Here is a 20,750-nt window from a genome sequence, read left to right as displayed (position 1 = left end):
TGTGAAAGAAAGGTAATTGGTTTACCTACTTGTGATAGTACCGCACCCATTGCAAAGTTAGATGCGTCGGTAGTTAATACAAATATTTTTGAGTAATCAGGTTGTATTAATTTCATTTCTGAAGCCAAATGTTTCTTTAATGTATTTAATGCAGATATTCCTTCTTCATCTAGGGTTATTACAAATTTTTTTTGATTTTTGTTATGCTTTCCGAAAAAATAATTATATCATCCATATAAACGTGACAAATTTTTCCAATATGTTCTCGCAATATGTCATCCATTTCCCTCTGAAAAATTTTAGACCAAAAGGCATCCTAAAAAATTCATATTTCCCATTATTAACGGAAAAAGCTGATTTCTCGATATCATTATTTGACATTAAAATTTGATGAAATCCGGATTCTAGATCAATGCTTGAAAAATATTTTGCTTTGCCTAAATTAGACAGTATTACGTTAGTATCCGGAATAGGATAATGATCGGAAATTGTATGCTCATTTATTTTTTTATAATCAATTACCATTCTAAGTTTTGGTATTCCATTGTCATTTGTAACCTTTTAGGTGTAGCACCCAAATAGGTGAATTATACGGACTTTTACTCGGTCTTATGCTATTTTCATTAATCAGTTTGTTTATTTCTTCATTAATAAACGAGTTTACAGATAAGGGATATGGATAATGTCTGCTCCATATCGGATCCTCATTTTTCATTCTTATGTCTGCTTTTACATTTGGAAAGGAAAGTTTGTATTGATACTTGAATGCATTTGAGCAATCTCTAATTCTTCATCCTGATTTTCACTGTTTGAACTTTCGGAATTCTTTACCGAATAGTAATTATCATTATCATTATTAATTTCTGAGCCTCTTTCATCCAGTATCGAATATTTATCGTTTATGTTGCCGGTAAATTCATCGACTGGCGTTGTAGAACTTTTTTGTTCCACAATACATATTTTATTTAATTTGCCGGTATTATCATCGGCTGGCGTTGTAGAACATTTTCGTTCCACAATATTTTTTGTATAATTGTTATTATTATTCTGCTGGTATAACTCTTCAGCTGGCGTTTTAGGACCTTTTTGTCCCAAAATAATTTTTTTTAATATAATATTGCCGGTAGTTGCTTCGGCTAGTTTTGCGGAATCTTTATGTTTATTAAGTTTTTTATTTATACCAATATTTTTATTGGCAGGTTGAGCGGAAACTTTTTGTTCCTTGGGTTTTAAGTTTTTTCAAGTTTTATTTTAAAAAAATTTCCATACTTTTTGTTTCGTTTTAATTATTATTTTTTCCATATAATTTATTTTCCCATTGGGCACATCGATAAGTGCCTCAATTTTTTTATGGAAATTGTATCCCAATAGGATATCTGATTCTAAACCTTCAATTTCGTAGAAAATTCCTTCCACCCCAAATATGGTTATTATATGGTAATATTTTATTATAGAATAGCCGTTAACGGTTTTTATCCGTTTATAAATTCGTTTCGTTTCGTTTTTATTATTATAAACAACAGGCTTAATGTAGCAAGAGGTTGCTCCTGTATCGACTAGAGCTTTTAAACTTTTTTTTATTTTTGCGTCATATAATTTTAGATAGGGGAGTTCATCCCCTCTTTGCCTAAAAAATGACTCTCATTCTTGTTATTGACTTTCTGTGTTTTTTCTTGTGACCGAAAGCTATAATTGCTTTCTCTTGGCCGTTTTATTCCTTGGGTGTTTTTATTTGAAACATATCTATTTGGTTGTTCCGTATTGGCTTGAGTGTTTGTACTGGCCAATTGTCTTACAAAATTTTGATATCTAAAGCCATTGTTTTGTTGAGGCTTTTGGTAAGTTTCCTGTCGGTATATTCTGGACATAGCTGAGTCTATGTCCATTGGCTCAGGTTTTGCATGTTGCTCCTCTGAGGAAATCGTAAATTGTTATTTGGATAATACTGTTTTATTTTTATCCTTTTGTTTGCAAAATTTTGTGCAAATCGGGCCTATTGGACTCTAATTCCTGAGCTTTGGCAGATCTTCCGGACAGAGAGAAAATATTATATCTCTTAATGGAGCGTTAAGTCCGGTTATAAAAATTCTAAGAGCTTGGTCTCTATTCTTTTTGTTCAATTTTTTTGTTATTGATGCGGCTCCACCATAAGTCATTATGGTTTTATTAATCATCAAAGTTAGTTTTCTGTTAACTAAATTGTAATATTAAATTACCGTCATTGAGCCCTGACGTAGAACACTCATTTCTTGTTCTATGATATGTATTGGAAGTTTGTCCGAATACGCAAAATCGAGACGCGCAATTATCGCGTCAAAATTTAACGCAGTACCATGATTGGTTAATGTATCATTAGCTTCCAGCGTAATTTTGTTACGCAAAATGATGAGGGCTGCGAAGTACTTTCGGTTTCCTCTAACGTATCATTGCAATATGTACTGCTCTCGCCAGCTAACATTTTTTTTTATACTCGCGCAACCTGTTGCACAGAGTATTATAGTTTTGTTCTCATAACGGTTGTTTGCGTCATCAAGAAATATAAGAGTTAGATATGGTGTTATATATATATTATATATAAATGATCAGGATGAAGAGTGGATTTGAAATCCGGATGTCTGTCCATCCGTCTGTCCGTGCAAGCGATAACTTGAGTAAAAATTAAGATATCTTAATGAAACTTGGAACACATGTTCCTTGGCACCCTGAGGAGGTTGCTTTCGAAAATAGACAAAATCGGTACACTGCCACGCCCACCCATGAAATTTGGAACATAGGATCCCATTAGGGAGGGGCACATTTGGATGTAATTGTTTTTGAAAAGTGGGCGTGACCCCGCCCCCAAACAGGTTTTTTGTATATAACTCGCAAACCAATAAAGCTATATAAACCAAACTTTCTGCAGTCGTTTATTTTAGCCATTTCTTTATACAGTCAAAAAATGAAAGAATTCGGATAATAACCACGCCCACCTCCCATACAAATGTTAGGTTGAAAATTACTAAAAGTGCGTTAACTCACTAACGAAAAATGTCAGAAACACCAAATTTTACATAAGAAATGGCAGATGGAAGCTGCACTCAGAATTTTTACAAATTGGAAAATGGGCGTGGCGTCGCCCACTTATGGGTCAAAAACCATATCTCAAGAACTATTCAACCGATTTCAATGAAATTCGGTATATAACACTTGACACCCTGATGACTCGGGTGGAATATGGGCGAAATCGGTTCACAACTACGTCTACTTCCCATATAACTCAATTTTGAATTATTTTGATTCGTTCACTTTATAATACATATATACATTAGGAACAAATGAAGATAGCGGAATAAAACTTTACACAAATACTGTATTTGAGCTGTGACATCACTTGTGGAAAAATTGTCAAAATCGGACCATGACTTTTCAAGGCCCCTGATATCGAACATGAAGAACTCAGTGCCTAAGGGTAATTTTTCACCGAAAATATTGGTACATCCCTCATATATTTTAATGTAATTCATTCCCTCTGAATTTTTTTCTTATAACAGTTTCTCTCTGTACCTGAAATGGTAATAATCGGGTCATAACTTTCCCCAGATCCCATATACTTAATTATAAGTAATATTAAATTAAGTGAGCGTATAGTCTTCGATACATTGTATCTTGGTGGTGAAAACGAGTGAAATCGGTTTAGGAATTACCTCAGTCCCCATATAATATTTATGATGATTTTCGTTATTCTATTGAACTTTATACCGAATATATGGGTCGAATTGTGTTATCTTTATAAAATTACATCAATAAATTGCGAGAGTATAAAATGTTCGGTTACACTTGAACTTAGCCCTTCCTTACTTGTTTCAATATTTATTTATTTGCTGAATCTGCTCTTTAAAGCCTAACAATAAGTTACAAAATCTTAAAACTAATTAAAACTAGACAAGCTCGATTAATTTCGTTGTTTTGGTGAAACGTTGCTCTTTAGTATGCAGGCATATCTCTTCTTTTTAGACGTGATTGATTACAGGATTGTACTAAAGCATTAGCCAATGGGTTTGGGTGATCACGGAGTTTAGATATATATTTCAATCTGCTGTCCTCTACTTCTTTCTTTACCATAGGGATACCAAGATCTTTATGGATGTTTTCACACACAGTTGAATGCCGTACATCCAAATCGGCTTTATGACCGCATTGTATAAAAGCACTTTGTTGTCTAGGCTAAGTTTAGAGTTTTTATTTATAAGCCAATTTAAATTTGCAGCTCTTATCTTCATGCAAGTTATTTTACTAGATATATGTTTTCTCCACGTAAGCCTATCTATCTAGGTAAATACCAAGATAGGTAACTTCATTCGCTTGGGGCACCAAAATATTGTTAATTTTTAATGCAGGACACATTTTTGGTCTTAGAGAAAATGTAACGTGCTTACACTTTTGTTCATTCACATTTATACGCTAGTTGGCTAGCCATTCTTCGACAGATCTTAAGTGCTCCGCTAATATTCTTGATGCTATAATGTGGCATATGTTACGGCTCACTAAAGCTGTGTCATGCGCGAAAGTTAATGTCAAAACATTATTAGCTGTTGGAAGATCAGCAGTATATATGATGTACAGAGTTGGCCCTATAACACTGCCTTGTGGTGCACCAGCCCTTATTTGTCGTTCATCAGATATGAAGTCTCCTACTTTAACCATAAATTGTCTATTATTTAAATAAGACTCCAATATTTTATACAATTCTAAAGGTAGAATGTTTTAAATCTTATATAAAAGCCCTTCATGTCACACCTTATCAAATGCCTGAGCAACGTCTAGAAATATAGCTGAACAGTACTATCTGGGCTCAAATGCTTTTCGTATTTCGTTAGTTATTCTATTTACTTTCTCTATCGTGTTATGTTTTGCACGAAACCCGAATTGATGCGCTGGTATTACATTATGTTCGTGGAGGAAAGGAGACATCTTTGATAGTAACACCTTTTCAAATATTTTAAAAATACAGGGTAGAAGACTCGATCGACTCATTTGCTGTGTTAGGTAAGATTGACAACTTAAAGTTGTTCTTTGGGCAATTAGGTTGAAATACCATTTCCAGGTGATTTGCAAAACAATTGGCCTTTTCCTCGTCACTTCGAGCCCAATTTCCACCCAAGTCTCGTATAGGCATGTTGGTGTCGACTGGAGGCTTCATGGACTTTTGGGCTTTCCACAGGGAATTTTGCTTTCTTGAGTTAGGACATAGCTTCTTTATATACATTTCATTGTTGAATTCTTCCTCGCGTTTAAGCCCTTTCTTTAATTTTCGTACAGCAGATTTCAATTGAAGCTGAGTGGAAGGCCATTCTCGTCTAGCACGCCTTTTCTCATTTACAAGCTTTTCTATTTCTCTATTAGTGTTTTTTCGGAGACTAAGTGGCTTATAGTTTCTGTTTGGTGTTGCTAGGACAGCTGCGTTAGTTATTATATCATTGAATTCTCTTATGCTTTCGTCAATATCTCTTCCTGTATTCATTTTGTACTCACTATGAATGTGGCTTCTCACGTATTTCTTATATTTTAACCAGTTCGTTTTATAAGATGTTAGACCCACTTTTGGATCAACGAATATGGGTTGTTCACACAACTTTATTAGTACAGGTGAATGATCAGGTATTTTGTTACGATCACTGGGCCAATATGTCGGCTTGCCAGGAGATATTATATCAAGATTATTGTGCTTATTCATAATTGTGTTGCCCGCCTGCTAGGAATCTATGACCTAGCGTTCCAAAAAAGTCTTTAAATTCACCATCTGTAATTTTAAAACGAGGTGGACAGTATATAGACGTTAGATTTAAATCACAACCCCGATTTTTTAATGATATTGTTGTAGCTTGTAACTGGGCTGTAGCATGATATTCTAGAGCATAGTGGTTAAGCCGATTTCTTACCAGTACTGCAATTGAATTTACATGAGAATTAAAATTTAGTTTAGGGTCCATATTAACTCCTAAATCAACAAAGCTAAAAACTTGCTCTAAACTGAAGTTATTTATTACATAGGGGGAAAGATCAACAGTTCTACGGGAAAAGCACATCGTTTTACATTTTTTAAGATTCAGTGGCATATCATTTTTGTGACACCAAGTAACTAAATTATTTAAATCCGATTGCAACTCAGTCCTTTCGTTATGAGAAGTATATGATTTAAAAAGTTTTACATCATCCGCATATAATAAAATTTCTGAAAACTTAATTACTGAAGGTATATCATTGATGAACAACAAGAACAGAATCGGGCCGAGATGACTACCCTGTGGAACCCCTGAAGTGACACTAATTGAATCGGATAATGTATTATTAAATAAAACTTGTTGTTTTCTGTTAGTAAGATATGAGGATACCCATTCAAGGAGTCTTGGTTGAAAACCAAGAAGATTCAGTTTTTGCAAAAGAATTGAGTGGTTTACTCTATCGAATGCTTTACTAAAGTCTGTATATAAAACATCAGTATTCTTGTTATCCCTAAAACCTATTGACACATGGTTTACAAATTCAAGCAAGTTTGTTACTGTAGATTTCCCTTTACAAAATCCATGCTGAGAGAATGAAATTAAAGGAGAGATTAAGAAAGTTATTTGGTCAGTGACAATAGCTTCAAAAAGTTTGGGTATAGCTGACATTTTAGCTATCCCCTATAGTTCTCAACAGATGATCTAACTCCACTTTTATGCAAAGGTAATATAAAAGAGTTTTTCCACATTGACGGAAAAATACCTTGCTTAAGAGATAGGTTAAAAAGCTTAGTTAAGGGCAGATAGATATGTTTTGCGCAATTTTTAAGAAAGCTTGAGGGAATCATATCAGGGCCATATTTAAACGAATTTTTTAACGTAACTAAATAATTTAAGACATCTGTTTCAGAAATAATTGGTGTATTAATTACAGTACTCGGACATAACACTTGATGATATGGCACATTCATAGGGTAGTTTGAACAATAATTGGATTTGAAGAATTCTGCAAACATATTAGAAATAATATAATTGTCACATGACATTGTTGATTTATATTTCATCGCGGACGGAAAATTTGAAATCCTGCGTTTAGAGTTAACGAAACCATAAAACAATTTCGGATTACGAATAATATTATTTTTTACTTTGATTATGTAGTTTTTATAACATTTTTTGTTAAGTTCCTCAAACTGACGACGCAATTTAGAATATTTTAAATAGTCAACAAGAGCTCCAGTTCTTTATTTTTTGTAACATAGTGTCTAAATCCGGGTATATTGTAGTTATTTTAGTTTGTCAGATGAGTTTCTGATATTAGCATTACATCTATATTTTTTTCAAACATAAATCTAATAATCTCTAGTTTATGTTGGTTAACACCGTTAGCATTCCATATACAGATATTTAATACGCTCATTTTTTACTTAATAAAGTTTGCAGCATTTGGTTTTGCGATTTTATTAAATCTTGTATCATATTTTGCATAGTTGACATAAATTGTGTCATACATTGCGTAAGGTTTATAATCATGGTTTCAATACCACCATTTGGGGGATTTTGCGGTGGTTGCATTTGTACATTGTTGCATGGCATGGCTCACTTGTACAGTATTATTTTTAATATTACTAGGTTTTGGAATATGGTCTGTGATATCTATAATGTCATTACGGGGAGTATGTAACATTTGGTTACGACGTGCTTGAATTCCCTGTGACAGCTTCAATTTTAAATCTTTATAAATAGGACAATCCCTTTAGTTGGCAGTGTGATTTCCTCCACAATTGCTGCATTTTTTATTTAAATTCTCTTTCTTAATGGTGCATTTGAAGGTGGAATGTAAATCTCCACATACCACACAAATACTGTGTAGAGTGCAATAGGATTTGGTATGCCCATATTCTTGGCAATTGGTGCATTGTACCGGACCATTTCTTTTGTGTGGTTCTTCAACGGTTACTCTACGGTGCAGCAAATATTTTAAATTGTATATCGGATGCACTTCGTTCCTTCTAAGCTGGTTAGAATTCGGCATCAGTACAATTCTAAACATGGGTTGTGGTTCTTTATTTCTGTTAAAGATGTTTACAACAGTTTTAACTCCAAAGCCACATTCTTCAAGAACTTCTTTGACTTCGCTAGAATCTACGGAAGACTCTATACCTTTTATTACAATAACTAGGCCTTTAGAACTCTTTAGTTGATAAGAATAATAGTTCTTATTTTTGTTTGACAAATATTTTACTATGTCCATGAAACTTTTCTCAGTGTACGACTGTATTTTAGTTTCATCTATAGTGCCTTTTTTCAAATCCTATGAAAATTATTAGTACCTACAATTTCACTCAATTTAGCAACAAGTGCATTTGAGCTACGCTCCCGCAAATATATTCGCCTGCGGTTTAGCATTCGCGACTGTGGTGGCACCCTTCGCATCGTCGTCTGAACCTTTGCTTAATAAGACAAATCTGTTGCCATTTAATACCTCAGGTTTGTTTTTGATTGGATTGTCGCCTTGAAATTTTTTAGGATTGACCGCTAACTTTGAAGGACTTAACTTTCTTTTTACATTGATATAGCGGTCAAAAGCAATCTGCACAGATAAACCTTTTTTATACTCTCGCAACAAAAGTTGCTAAAGAGAGTATTATAGTTTTGTCCACATAACGGTTGTTTGTAAGTCCTAAAACTAAACAAGTTAGATATAGGGTTATATAAACCAAAGTGATCAGGGTGACGAGTAAAGTTCAAATCCGGATGTCTGTCTGTCCGTCCGTGCAAGCTGTAACTTGAATAAAAATTTAGATATCTTAATGAAACTTGGAACACGTATTCCTTGGCACCATAAGAAATTCGAAAATGGGCGGAATCGGACCACTGCCACGCCCACAAAATGGCGATAACCAAAAACACATAAAGAGCTATAACTAAGCCATAAATAAAATTATGAAAATAAAATTTGGCACATGGGATCGCATTAGAGAGGGGCACATTTGAATGTACTTTTTTTGAAAAAGTGGGTGTGACACCGCCCCCAAATAGGCTTTTTGTATATATCTTGCAAACCGATAAAGCTATATAAACCAAACTTTCTGCAGTCGTTTCTTTTAGCCGTTTCCTTATACAGTCCAAAAATGAAAGAAATCCGATAATAACCACGCCCACCTCCCATACAAAGGTTAGATTGAAAATTACTAAAAGTGCGTTAACTCACTAACGAGAAACGTCAGAAACACCAAATTTTACATAAGAAATGGCAGAAGGAAGCTGCACTGAGATTTTTTTACAAAATGGAAAATGGGCGTGTCGCCGCCCACTTCTGGGTCAAAAACCATATCTCAAGAACTACTCTACCGATTTCAATGATTTGCGGTATATAACACGTTCTTGACACCCTGATGACACTGGTGGAATATGGGCGAAATCGGTTCACGACTACGCCTACTTCCCATATAACTCAATGTTGAATCCTTCTGATTCGTTCACTTTACAATGTATACATAAGGAACCGATGAAGATAGCGAAATAAAACTTTACACAAATACTGTATTTGAGTTGTGACATCACTTGTGGAAAAATTGTCAAAATCGGACCATGACTTTTCAAGGCCCCTGATAACAAACATGAACTCAGTGCCTAAGGGTAATTTTTCACCGAAAATATGGATAAATCTCTATATAAATTGCGAGAGTATAAAATGTTCGGTTGCACCCGAACTTAGCCTTTCCTTACTTGTTTATTGGTACATTCTCACCTTGCGCTATGTTTTTCTTCGCTGTCTGCTCATTTGCTGGTACCTGCGAATTTGTTGATGTATACTTTTTTGTTGGTAGGTTTTGCAGGCTCGACAAAGCTAAAGTAGGCATTCAGTGAAAGCCTACGACTTTGTTGGTCAGGCTGCGCTGCGCTCATATTTTTGAGAAATTGAAAGTCCACCATGGACCAGATATTCACCATGCGCCAAATCTTGGAGAAGACCCGTGAAAAGAGGATCGACACACACCACCTTTTTGTCGATTTCAAAGCTGCTTTCGACAGCACGAAAAGGAGCTGCCTTTATGTCTGAATTTGGTATCCCCGCAAAACTAATACGGCTGTGTAAGTTGACGTTGAGCAACACCAAAAGCTCCGTCATGATTGGGAAGGACCTCTCCGAGCCGTTCGATACCAAACGAGGTTTCAGACAAGGTGACCCACTATCGTGCGACTTCTTTAACTTGATGTTGGAAAAAATAATACGAGCTGCAGAGCTAAATAGAGAAGGTACAATCTTCTACAAGAGTGTAAAGCTGCTGGCTCACGCCGATGATATTGATATCATCGGAAGCAACAACCGCGCCGTTTGTTCTGCTTTTTCCCGCATGGATAAGGAGGCGAAGCGAATGGGTCTGGAGGTGAATGAGGACAAGACGAAATATCTCCTGTCATCAAGCAAACAGTCGGCGCAATCGCGTCTTGGCTCCCACGTCACTGTTGACAGTCATAACTTTGAAGTTGTAGATAGTTTCGTCTACTTGGGAACCAGTATCAACAACACAACAATGTCAGCCTCGAAATCCAGCGCAGAATCACTCTTGCCAACAGGTGCTACTTTGGACAGAGTAGGCAATTGAACAGTAAAGTCCTCTCTCGACGAACCAAAATCAAACTCTACAAGTCGCTTATCATTCCCGTCCTGCTTTATGGTGCAGAAGCTTGGACGATGTCAACATCAGATGAGACGACACTAGGAATTTTGCGCAAGATTTATGGTCCTCAGAACATTGGCAACGGCGAATACCGCAGACGATGGAACGATGAGCTGTACGAGTTATACAACGACATTGACATAGTTCAGCGAATAAAAAGACAGCGGCTACGCTGGCTAGGTCATGTTGTCCGAATGGACGAAAACACTCCAGCTCTGAAAGTGTTCGATGCAGTACCCGCCGGAGGAAGTCGAGGAAGGGGAAGGCCTCCACTCCGTTGGAGGGACCAGGTGGAGAGCGACCTGGTTACACTTGAAATCTCCAACTGGCGCCGAACTGCGAAGGAAAGAGAGGAGTGGCGCGCTCTCATCGATTCGGCTATAACCGGCTAAACGGTTGAACGCCAATCACATACATACATTACTTCTCACTAATAATTTGTTATTATTTATTTATTTTTACTTGATAGTACACTGTTTTATTATTAAGATTTTCTATGTTTTGGTTATCCCGTTCGGCGTTATTGCTTAACACTTGCTTTAATGCACTTTTTTTGTTATTTGTTTATATTATTTTATCTTATTCTGAAAGTTTTCACGGAGCGCATCAAGAACACGTCCGTGTAGTTTGAAAGCTTCGCCAAATACTGTTTTACTTATAGCCTTTTGTTTGCAAAATTTTGTGCAAATCGGGCCCTCTGATTATTGGACTCTAATTCCTGAGCTTTGGCCAATGCGTCTGGCAGATCTTCCGGACAGAGGGAAAATATTATATCTCTTAACGGAGCGTTAAGTCCAGTTAAAAAAATTCTAAAGCTTGGTCTCTATTCTTTTTATACTCTCGCAACCTGTTGCACAGAGTATTATAGTTTTGTTCACATAACGGTTGTTTGTGTCACCAAGAAATATAAGAATTAGATATGGGGTTATATATATAAGTGATCAGGATGACGAGTGGAGTTGAAATCCGGATGTCTGTCCGTCCGTCCGTGCAAGCGATAACTTGAGTAAAAATTGAGAAACTTGGAACACATCTTCCTTGGAACCGTGAGAGGATTGCTTTCGAAAATAGGCAAAATCGGTCATCTGCCACGCCCACAAAAAGGCGAAAACCAAAAACAAATAAAGTGTCATAACTAAGCCATAAATAAAGTTATAACAGTAAAGTTTGGAATAAAGGATCGCACTAGGAAGGGGCATATTTGGATGTAATATTTTTGGGGAAGTGGGCGTGGCCCCGCCCCCCAATCGGTTATTTGTATATATCTCGCAAACCAATGAAGCTATATAAACCAAACTTTCTGCAGTCGTTTCTTTTAGCCGTTTCCTTATACAGTCCAAAAATGAAAGAAATCGGATAATAACCACGCCCACCTCCCATACAAAGGTTAGATTGAAAATTACTAAAAGTGCGTTAACTCACTAACGAGAAACGTCAGAGACACCAAATTTTACATAAGAAATGGCAGAAGGAAGCTGCACTGAGATTTTTTTACAAAATGGCAAATGGGCGTGTCGCCGCCCACTTCTGGGTCAAAAACCATATCTCAGGAACTACTCGACCGATTTCAATGAAACTTGGTTTGTAATAGTTTCCTTACCTCCCAATTATATGTTGTGATCTGAATCGTTTACTTCACAATATATAAAGTAAGCACTAGTGAAGATATCGGTGCAGAACTTTGCACAAATACTACGTTTATAGAATTTCTAAAAATCGCCAAAATCGGACAATAGGTTTTCAAAGCCCCATATATCGAACATGAGGACCTCGGTGCTTCTAACCTAATATTAGAGTTTCCAACTTTCAGTGGACTTTATACAATATATATGATGGATATGTGGGTCAAATTGTGTATTATATAATATTAATTAAGTTAAATAAATGGGGATGGGATCATATGTAGAAGTTCACATAAGTGAGGAAAGTTTCTGATTGCCATTGCGGGCGAAGCCCGCTTCTGCGGTTGTGCGTAGGGTTTGGGACCTACCACATAAAAAAACCTCCCCAATGAAAAAACAATCAGAGCCTCGGAAGAGAAACCCCCCTTTTGATGACCCCTGCAAACGTACTAAGGATCATGATTTGAGGGCATGCACCTGGAATGTCCGGACCCTAAATTGGGAAGGTGCTTCTGCCCAGCTGGTTGATTTCCTCATACAACCGCCATCCAAGAAGTGCGATGGACGGGACAAGGACGGAAGAGGGTGGGTCCTTGTGACATCTACTACAGCGGCCATATAAAGGAGCGCAAATTTAGTGTTGGATTTGTGATGGGAGAAAGACTCCGTCGCCGAGTCTTGGCATTCACTCCGGTGGATGAACGTCTTGCCACAATCCGCATCAAAGCGAGGTTCTTTAACATATCGCTGATTTGCGCCCACGTCCCAACGGAAGAGAAGGACGATGTGACCAAAGATGCTTTCTATGTGCGCCTAAAACGTACATATGAGCGCTGCCCCCGCCATGATGTCAAAATCGTGCTTGGCGATTTTAACGCCAGGGTGGGTAAAGAAGGTGTCTTTGGCACAACAGTCGGAAAATTCAGCCTCCATCACGATACATCGCCAAACGGCCTGAGGCTGATCGACTTCGCTGGGGCCCGAAATATGGTCGTCTGTAGTACCAGATTCCAGTACAAGAAAATTCATCAAGCAACATGGCTGTCCCCTGATCGAAACACGCGCAATCAAATCGATCACGTTGTGATAGACGGAAGACATGTCTCCAGTGTTTTAGACGTGCGTACGCTTCGAGGACCAAATATAGACTCGGACCATTAACTAGTAGCAGCAAAGATACGCACTCGCCTCTGTGCAGCAAAGAACGCGCGTCAACAAACACAAGGAAGGTTCGACGTCGAAAAGCTCCAATCACAACCGACAGCCGAGCGATTTTCTACTCGACTTGCACTCCTGCTCTCTGAGAGCACTCATCAGCATCTCGATATAAGGGAGCTGTGGAACGGCATCTCAAACTCATTGCATACCGCTGCAGCCGAAACCGGAGACCACTCCAAAAAACCAGTTGGTACGATGAGAGTTGTCGTTCCGCAGTGGAAAGAAAATAGACTGCCTACCTCGCAACGTTGCGAAAGACCACAACACGTTCGGGGTGGGACAGATATCGAGAACTGAAGAGGGAAGCGAGACGCATTTGCAGACGTAAAAAGAAAGAGGATGAAATGCGTGAGTATGAAAAGCTTGAAAAGCTGGCCGACATGGGTAATGCTCGAAAATTTTATGAAAAGATCAGGCGATTTACAGAAAGTTTCAAGACCGGAGCATTATAATGTAGGGATCAAGGAGGTAATCCAGTTACGGATGTCCAGAGCATACTGGGATTATGGAGGGAACACTTCTCCGACCTGCTGAATGGCAGTGACAGTACAACACCAGGAGATGGCGAACCCGATTCCCCAATCGATGACGATGGAATAGATATTCCATTACCCGACCATGAAGAAATTCGAATAGCAATTACCCGCTTGAAGAACAACAAAGCGGCGGGGGCCGATGGACTACCGGCCGAGCTATTCAAATACGGCGAAGAACTGATAAGGTGCATGCATCAGCTTCTTCGTAGAATATGGTCGGAAGAAAGCATGCCCGACGATTGGAATCTCAGTGTGCTCTGCCCAATCCATAAAAAGGGAGACCTGTCACAGCTCAAATACAGTTTTTGTGTAAAGTTTTATTCCGCTAGCTTCATTGGTTCCTTATGAATACATTATAAAGTGAACGAATCAGATGGAATTTAAAATTGAGTTATATGGGAAGTAGACGCAGTTCTGAACCGATTTCGCCCATACTCCACCCGTGTCATCAGGGTGTCAAGAAAGTGTTATATACCGAATTTCATTGAAATCGGTCGAATAGTTCTTGAGATATGGTTTTCGACCCATAAGTGGGCGACGCCACGCCCGTTTTCCATTTTGTAAAAAAATCTCAGTGCAGCTTCCTTCTGCCATTTCTTATGTAAAATTTGGTGTTTCTGACGTTTTTCGTTAGGGAGTTAACCCACTTTTAGTAATTTTCAACCTAACCTTTGTATGGGAGGTGGGCGTGGTTATTATCCGATTTCTTTCATTTTTGGACTGTATAAAGAAATGGCTAAAAGAAACGACTGCAGAAAGTTTGGTTTTTATAGCTTTATTGGTTTGCGAGTTATATACAAAAAACCTATTTGGGGGCGGGGTCACGCCCACTTTTCCAAAAAAATACATCCAAATGTGCCCCTCCCTAATGGGATCCTATGTTCCAAATTTCATTTTTATAACTTTATTTATGGCTTAGTCATGACACTGTATAGGTTTTCGGTTTCCACCATTTTGTGGGCGTGGCAGTGGACCGATTTTGCCCATTTTCGAAAGCAACCTCCTCAGGGTGCCAAGGAACATGTGTTCCAAGTTTCATTAAGATATCTTAATTTTTACTCAAGTTATCGCTTGCACGGACAGACGGACAGACGGACGGACAGACATCCGGATTTCAAATCTACTCGTCATCCTGATCATTTATGTATATGTAACCCCATATCTAACTCTTATATTTCTTGGTGACACAAACAACCGTTATGTGAACAAAACTATTATACTCTGTGCAACAGGTTGCGAGAGTATAAAAATTGTATAAGCTTAAAATTTGAAGTTAGTATTTATTCTGATAGTCCTTTAATTTGCATGTACCAAATAAACGCATACATCTATCAGTTGATATGTTCCGTAATTTTTCCTCGTTACAAATTTTGTTTGTTTTCAATTTCAATCCCCTTTTAATATTTGTTGCAATGTTATCTGTTGGGTTAATGTGTTTTTCATGGTTATCGCTCCATAGTATTTGTACTCAATATTTCTAAGGATTTTTAGATATGCGCCACTTTCCCTTAACGTACTTGTAAATTTCCGATGTTTTGGGCCATATTTAAAAGTTTTGTTATTTTAATTTTACGTTGGTCGCCTTGACGTGGCGAAAGGGCTTAAGTAATTGTAATGTGCGCATCCCAAATGGGAACGCACACTACTCAATGGTGATAAGGATGAATAAACCATCGGTTTTACGCCCATATCCTATTGTGGAAGTGTGATCCTATTGTGGAACTTGACGACAACTGCTACGTTTACTGGTACTGAAATGACATATCGGAATCCTATAACGGAATCCGATGAGGACAAACTACTCGCCTCCAGCAAGGAGACGAATAAGAGTACTACCGGGTGTACCAGCCATAGAACGCCGGTAGTGACAGCAGCAACAACAAATAAATCTGATGTGGAAGCCTCCACCTCCAAAGCAGCCACGAGCACAAACCTAAGTGCACAGGTAGCTAAAGGAAACAACCAGCGCAAGAAACGCAAAAAAAACCAAAATCAACTGAGGAAAAACAGGTACCAGAGGGCAGTCTTTGTTCTAGAAAAGAAAAGCCTTTAAACAGGCTAAACCTAAGGGCTACAAACAATGGACTACGTGTTAACCCTCATAGAACAGAACTGATGCTTTTCACAAGCAGAACCATAATTCCCCAGTTTCAGCGCTAAAAAACAATATATTATCAGAAAACTAAATAGAATAGAAAGAGCTGCATGTGCAGGAGTAACTAGAGCAATCAAGTCATGTCCGACTGATGCGCTTAATGTGATCCTGCATCAACTACCCCTAGACATCTATATTCACAAAATAGCAGTATGTTCTGCAATAAGAATAATGGAATTAGGAGGTGGGAAACAGAAGAACTATGGACATAGTGATATTCTAAACCAAATGAGAGTACAAGTCTATAAATCAGACTATATTCTCCCAAAGCTGGATTTCAATAGTAACTTCCAGGTGAGGATACCCTCTAGACGAGAATGGAAAAGGGGAAGAATAGGGGAGGAAGATACCATCTCAGTCTATACCGACGGGTCCTAAATGGACTGCGGTGTAGGCACGGGAGTATTTTCCGATGATCTAGACATTTATCTCTCTATCCGTTTACCAAACTCGGATAGCATCTTCCAAGCGGAAGTACCTAAGCCCAGCCCTATCGCAGATCCGACACAGAACACTGGGAATCCATCAAGCATCAAACCTCGGATGGATGTCTACAAAAAGCATAACGGATATTAGTAGCTTCATCGAAACCACAAAATGGTTTGAACGAGAAGCTTAAACTTGATAGCAAATAAAAAAGGTCAACGACTAGTGCATCAAAATGGCACAGATAGTGCTAATTGAGCCCGAACTATAATAGGGCAGCACTCCTAACTACCTTAATTTTAATATTTCGGTAACGCGCATACTTTTTTGAATTATTTCAGGTTCAAATACAAAGTTGTTGAATAAATGTGACCAGTGGGCATCAACATGCAACTAATTCGGCAAAACACAGAATTTCAATAGAAGCGTTATCGCTGAACCGATCGCCACACTTTGGTGGCACTGTTATAATTTTCCGTTGCAATTAACGGCAAGTCTCTCATTTAATTTTCAATTACAATCAATATTTAGAACAGCATACCGTTCACTTTGCCAATTATATAAAAATGTAATAAAAAGTCTAAGCTACAATATATAAATTATTTACTCCAAACGCTTTCAGATGGATGGTTGACCATGATACATATGACAGTAATGCCGAAATCTGTCTGGGAAGTTGTGTACATTTTTATACACATAAATGGTTAAACTCACCATTATGGATTGAATGCGATTTTAACTTAAAAACATTAATCGGATTGTTCTTTACAACGACATTTTAACAATGAATCGCTTAAAAACGCCACATGTCACTCAAACTCACTGTTCTAAGCAAAGTCTAACTATAAGTTTTAACCATCAATGGTGTTATTTGAATAAATTATTTTCTCAAAGAAATATTCTTAACGAAAGTTTTATCACGTGTAGCTAAATAACAAGTAGGAATTATATTGCTTTAAATTTTGCGTACAACAATAATCTAACACAACATAAATTGTGGCATCAAATTGTTTTTACACAATTCCAAAACACTTAGGTATGGTTTGCCTACTAAGTCCACATTATAAATAGTTACCGTTACAATTGCGTTGTATTCTATAATAGTATAATATTTGGCGAAAGGCTAGTGAAGACACTGTAGTTGAAGACGCAGGCTCATCAAACAAGATGGATCTATTCAACAATTTCTACCCCAAGCAAGTAACTATACTCCACAATATCTCTACCAAAATACAATTACTAAATTAGATATGTATTTAGTGACAGGAATGTTCGGAGTACAATTACCCATTGATTTTTACAACAAACCAGTTATTGTTGTAGCAAATTTGGAATTTCTCTTCTTAGCATCTCTGTTGTCCACATCACATCAAACTAAACTAATAAAAAGTAGAAAACAAAAAAAATAATTAACGAAAAATATTTGTACTTATTAAAAAGCGTAAGGTACTTTGTGCCATATTTCCCACATATCGAACAACCCACGCTTTTTAAGCAAGACTTTTCGTCAATCATCATGTTATGAAAACGATATGAACAAAATTTAGAAATATCGATTTGAGGGAGCGAGATGTCACTCATTAGGAATATCCTCAGAATGCCAAGAATCAAGTATGTATATCAAATTCAAAATATTATATTATACTAAAGTTATTGCTTTCAGGGACGCGCAGACGGACAGAGGATGTAACCATTTCATAACCGACTATATATATTTTGATTAATCTTAAGACCTACGATTAAGTGAACATAACTTTTATTATACCGTTGCGATATCATCTTGTATCAGATTGTCTAAGTTATTTAACAAAGTATTCTTATGTAAAAAGTTAATTTTACATATGTGCTATATTACCTCGTGGCGTCAAGAAGTTTTGCTTTCAGTATTGCATTCTTATCCGGTTTGGGTAAGGTCGAAACACTTACCGCCCTCCAAGGTGGTCTTTTAGTGTCCCCATCTTTGTCCCCACTTTGATTGCTTCCAAAATCTTTCATACGTTTTTGGCTTTTAAAAATCCTAATAGAAAAAACTTTATTATTAAAGAAAAAAAAACGATTTAAACGACCTGTTTGGCGAAGCTAGATTTCTTGTGAGTTTAGAATCCGAAAAAGTTTTATTATCTTCAACACTCTGAGTCTCACTCGTCTCAGATGACGAACCACTATTATTTATAGGAGAGTTATCTCTACTCATAATTTCACAATTATGAACTTCCGCTTAATTAAGAAGTACTTCTGACGTTATTTTTTTCTTGTGTGTATATACTAGCAAATCAATTTTAAAATATATAAATATTCTTCACTCTTTCGACAGTGTCACCAATCATTGGAGGGTTAGTAATTGTTATTCAAAGCAACCACAAATGTAAAGGTAAGTAAACCTCAAAATGTATCCTTTTGACAAAGTGGCTAGCATTACCAAATATTTTTTAATACACACTAATACGGTGAAATTAATACATATGCGTGAACATAACGGTTATGTATCTACAATTGCGGTAAATTTGTTTCTATGGCATTTTTCGATATAACACTCTTTCATCGATAAAGCAAATCTTACCCTTTAAACCTATATTTCGAATATTAACTTCTACAAAAAAAAAACACAAACGCAAAATTGTTATTATGAATACGAATCAAAAAAAGGAGTTTTAATACGTCAAATTTTTTCAAACACATGCGTAGTACATATACAATTTAAACAAGTAAGGAAAGGCTAAGTTCGGGTGTCACCGAGCATTTTATACTCTCGCAATTAATTGATGAAATTTTATTAAGATAACACAATTTGACCCATATATTCGGCATAAAGTACAATAGAATAACGAAAATCATCATAAATAGTATATGTGGGCTGAGGTACTTACTGACCCGATTTCACTCATTTTCACTACCAAGATATACTATAACCAAGACTATACGCTCACTTCATTTTGCTAAGATATTCCACATTCTAACCGATTTATAAGGTATAAAGCCCACCAAATTTTTGAAAAACCTGTTATTAGGTATACCCTAAAAGACGGAGCTAACTCATACACCACATGCAAAGTTTTTCAGCTTTTACCAGCACATACACAATAGTAACTTTTTGTAGTTAAATGGCAACCTCGGTAGTTACATTAACCCTAATTTTTGTATGTATAAGAGAGAAATGCACGTACTACAATGAACCGTTCAAAATCGCCGCCATTCATATGACAAGAAAATTTGAAGTGAGTGGATGTAATAATTTGTTACTGATATTATTTTATATTTATAGTAAATTTTCTCTTTACAGAGCGGTACTATGCTTAACTGGGTGCTGCAGCGTATTTTAAAGGAATATAACTGCACAAAATGGTCTTGGAAGGCAAGGGCACATCTGATGGGTGAGTTGATAATATCAAACCTTATAGCGTTTTTAAGACAGATCAATTTAACTTACCGGCCGCTCTCGATTTAAACGCTTATTAATATCGATTTACGATACAAAATAAAATCTCAATTTATTTTAAATTGAATTTAAAATCAAATGCAACTCTGCGACAAAGACGTACGATTTACGTTCGTCTGGTAGAGATATTGTGGAGTCCGTGGCATCACTTGTAAAAAAACTGTCGAAATCTTAATTTAATTCAGAGGAAATCATTTTCTTCTAATAGTGTGCCTCTGCATCAGAAATGGTTAAAATCAGGTCATAAGTTCCCCTAGCTCTTATATAGCTAATTATAGGATTTTCAAAAATACGATGGGCTTAATAGCTTATAAATCGGTTAATATATGAAATATCTTAGCTCTTAGATATAAAGTATGTTGGTGATGAAAATGAGCTTAATCGGCTCAGGAATTACCTCTGCCTATATACCATATATGATGATTTTCGTTTTTCTATTGGACTTTATACCGAATATATGGGTCAAATTGTGTGTTATCTTAATAAAACAGTAAAAAACGTTAACTTCGGCTGTACCGAAGCTAATATACCCTTCACAGGTGCATTTCTTTTAGTAACTATTTGTTTAAGCAAATCTAAAGTAAGAAAAAGTAAGTAAAGAAATAGAAAACATTTTACTAATTCTTTTTAGCCGGGTTGTCTGAACAATTTCTTCGGAGATTATATTATTGCCTTAAGCAGTAATCCA

General features: G+C 36.8%; 1 protein-coding gene and 1 long non-coding RNA gene across 3 annotated transcripts in view; one reads left to right on the top strand and one right to left on the bottom strand.

The window, feature by feature from the left end:
- The window catches only part of LOC128922259 (uncharacterized), a 52,340-nt gene extending 31,824 nt beyond the window's left edge, over positions 1–20,516 (bottom strand). Inside the window, exons 1-2 of one of the 2 annotated variants that reach the window (XM_054232174.1) lie at positions 18,693–20,516; positions 18,482–18,643 (exon numbers count right to left, since the gene is read on the bottom strand). In XM_054232174.1, the coding sequence (XP_054088149.1) occupies positions 18,482–18,643; positions 18,693–18,820 (290 nt within the window). In that variant the 5' untranslated portion in view covers positions 18,821–20,516. The remainder of the gene's footprint in view (positions 1–18,481; positions 18,644–18,692) is intronic. The other variant, XM_054232177.1, reaches the window with a different exon arrangement.
- On the top strand, positions 18,095–18,411 carry LOC128922268 (uncharacterized). The gene is made up of 2 exons (XR_008471493.1): positions 18,095–18,237; positions 18,290–18,411. It is a non-coding gene; the product is annotated as an uncharacterized LOC128922268 (long non-coding RNA).
- Positions 20,517–20,750: the final 234 nt, after the last annotated feature.

The sequence above is a fragment of the Zeugodacus cucurbitae genome, chromosome 2 (assembly GCF_028554725.1).
Source record: "Zeugodacus cucurbitae isolate PBARC_wt_2022May chromosome 2, idZeuCucr1.2, whole genome shotgun sequence".
Classification (NCBI taxonomy): domain Eukaryota; kingdom Metazoa; phylum Arthropoda; class Insecta; order Diptera; family Tephritidae; genus Zeugodacus; species Zeugodacus cucurbitae.
This window is presented reverse-complemented; position numbering and strand designations above follow the sequence as displayed.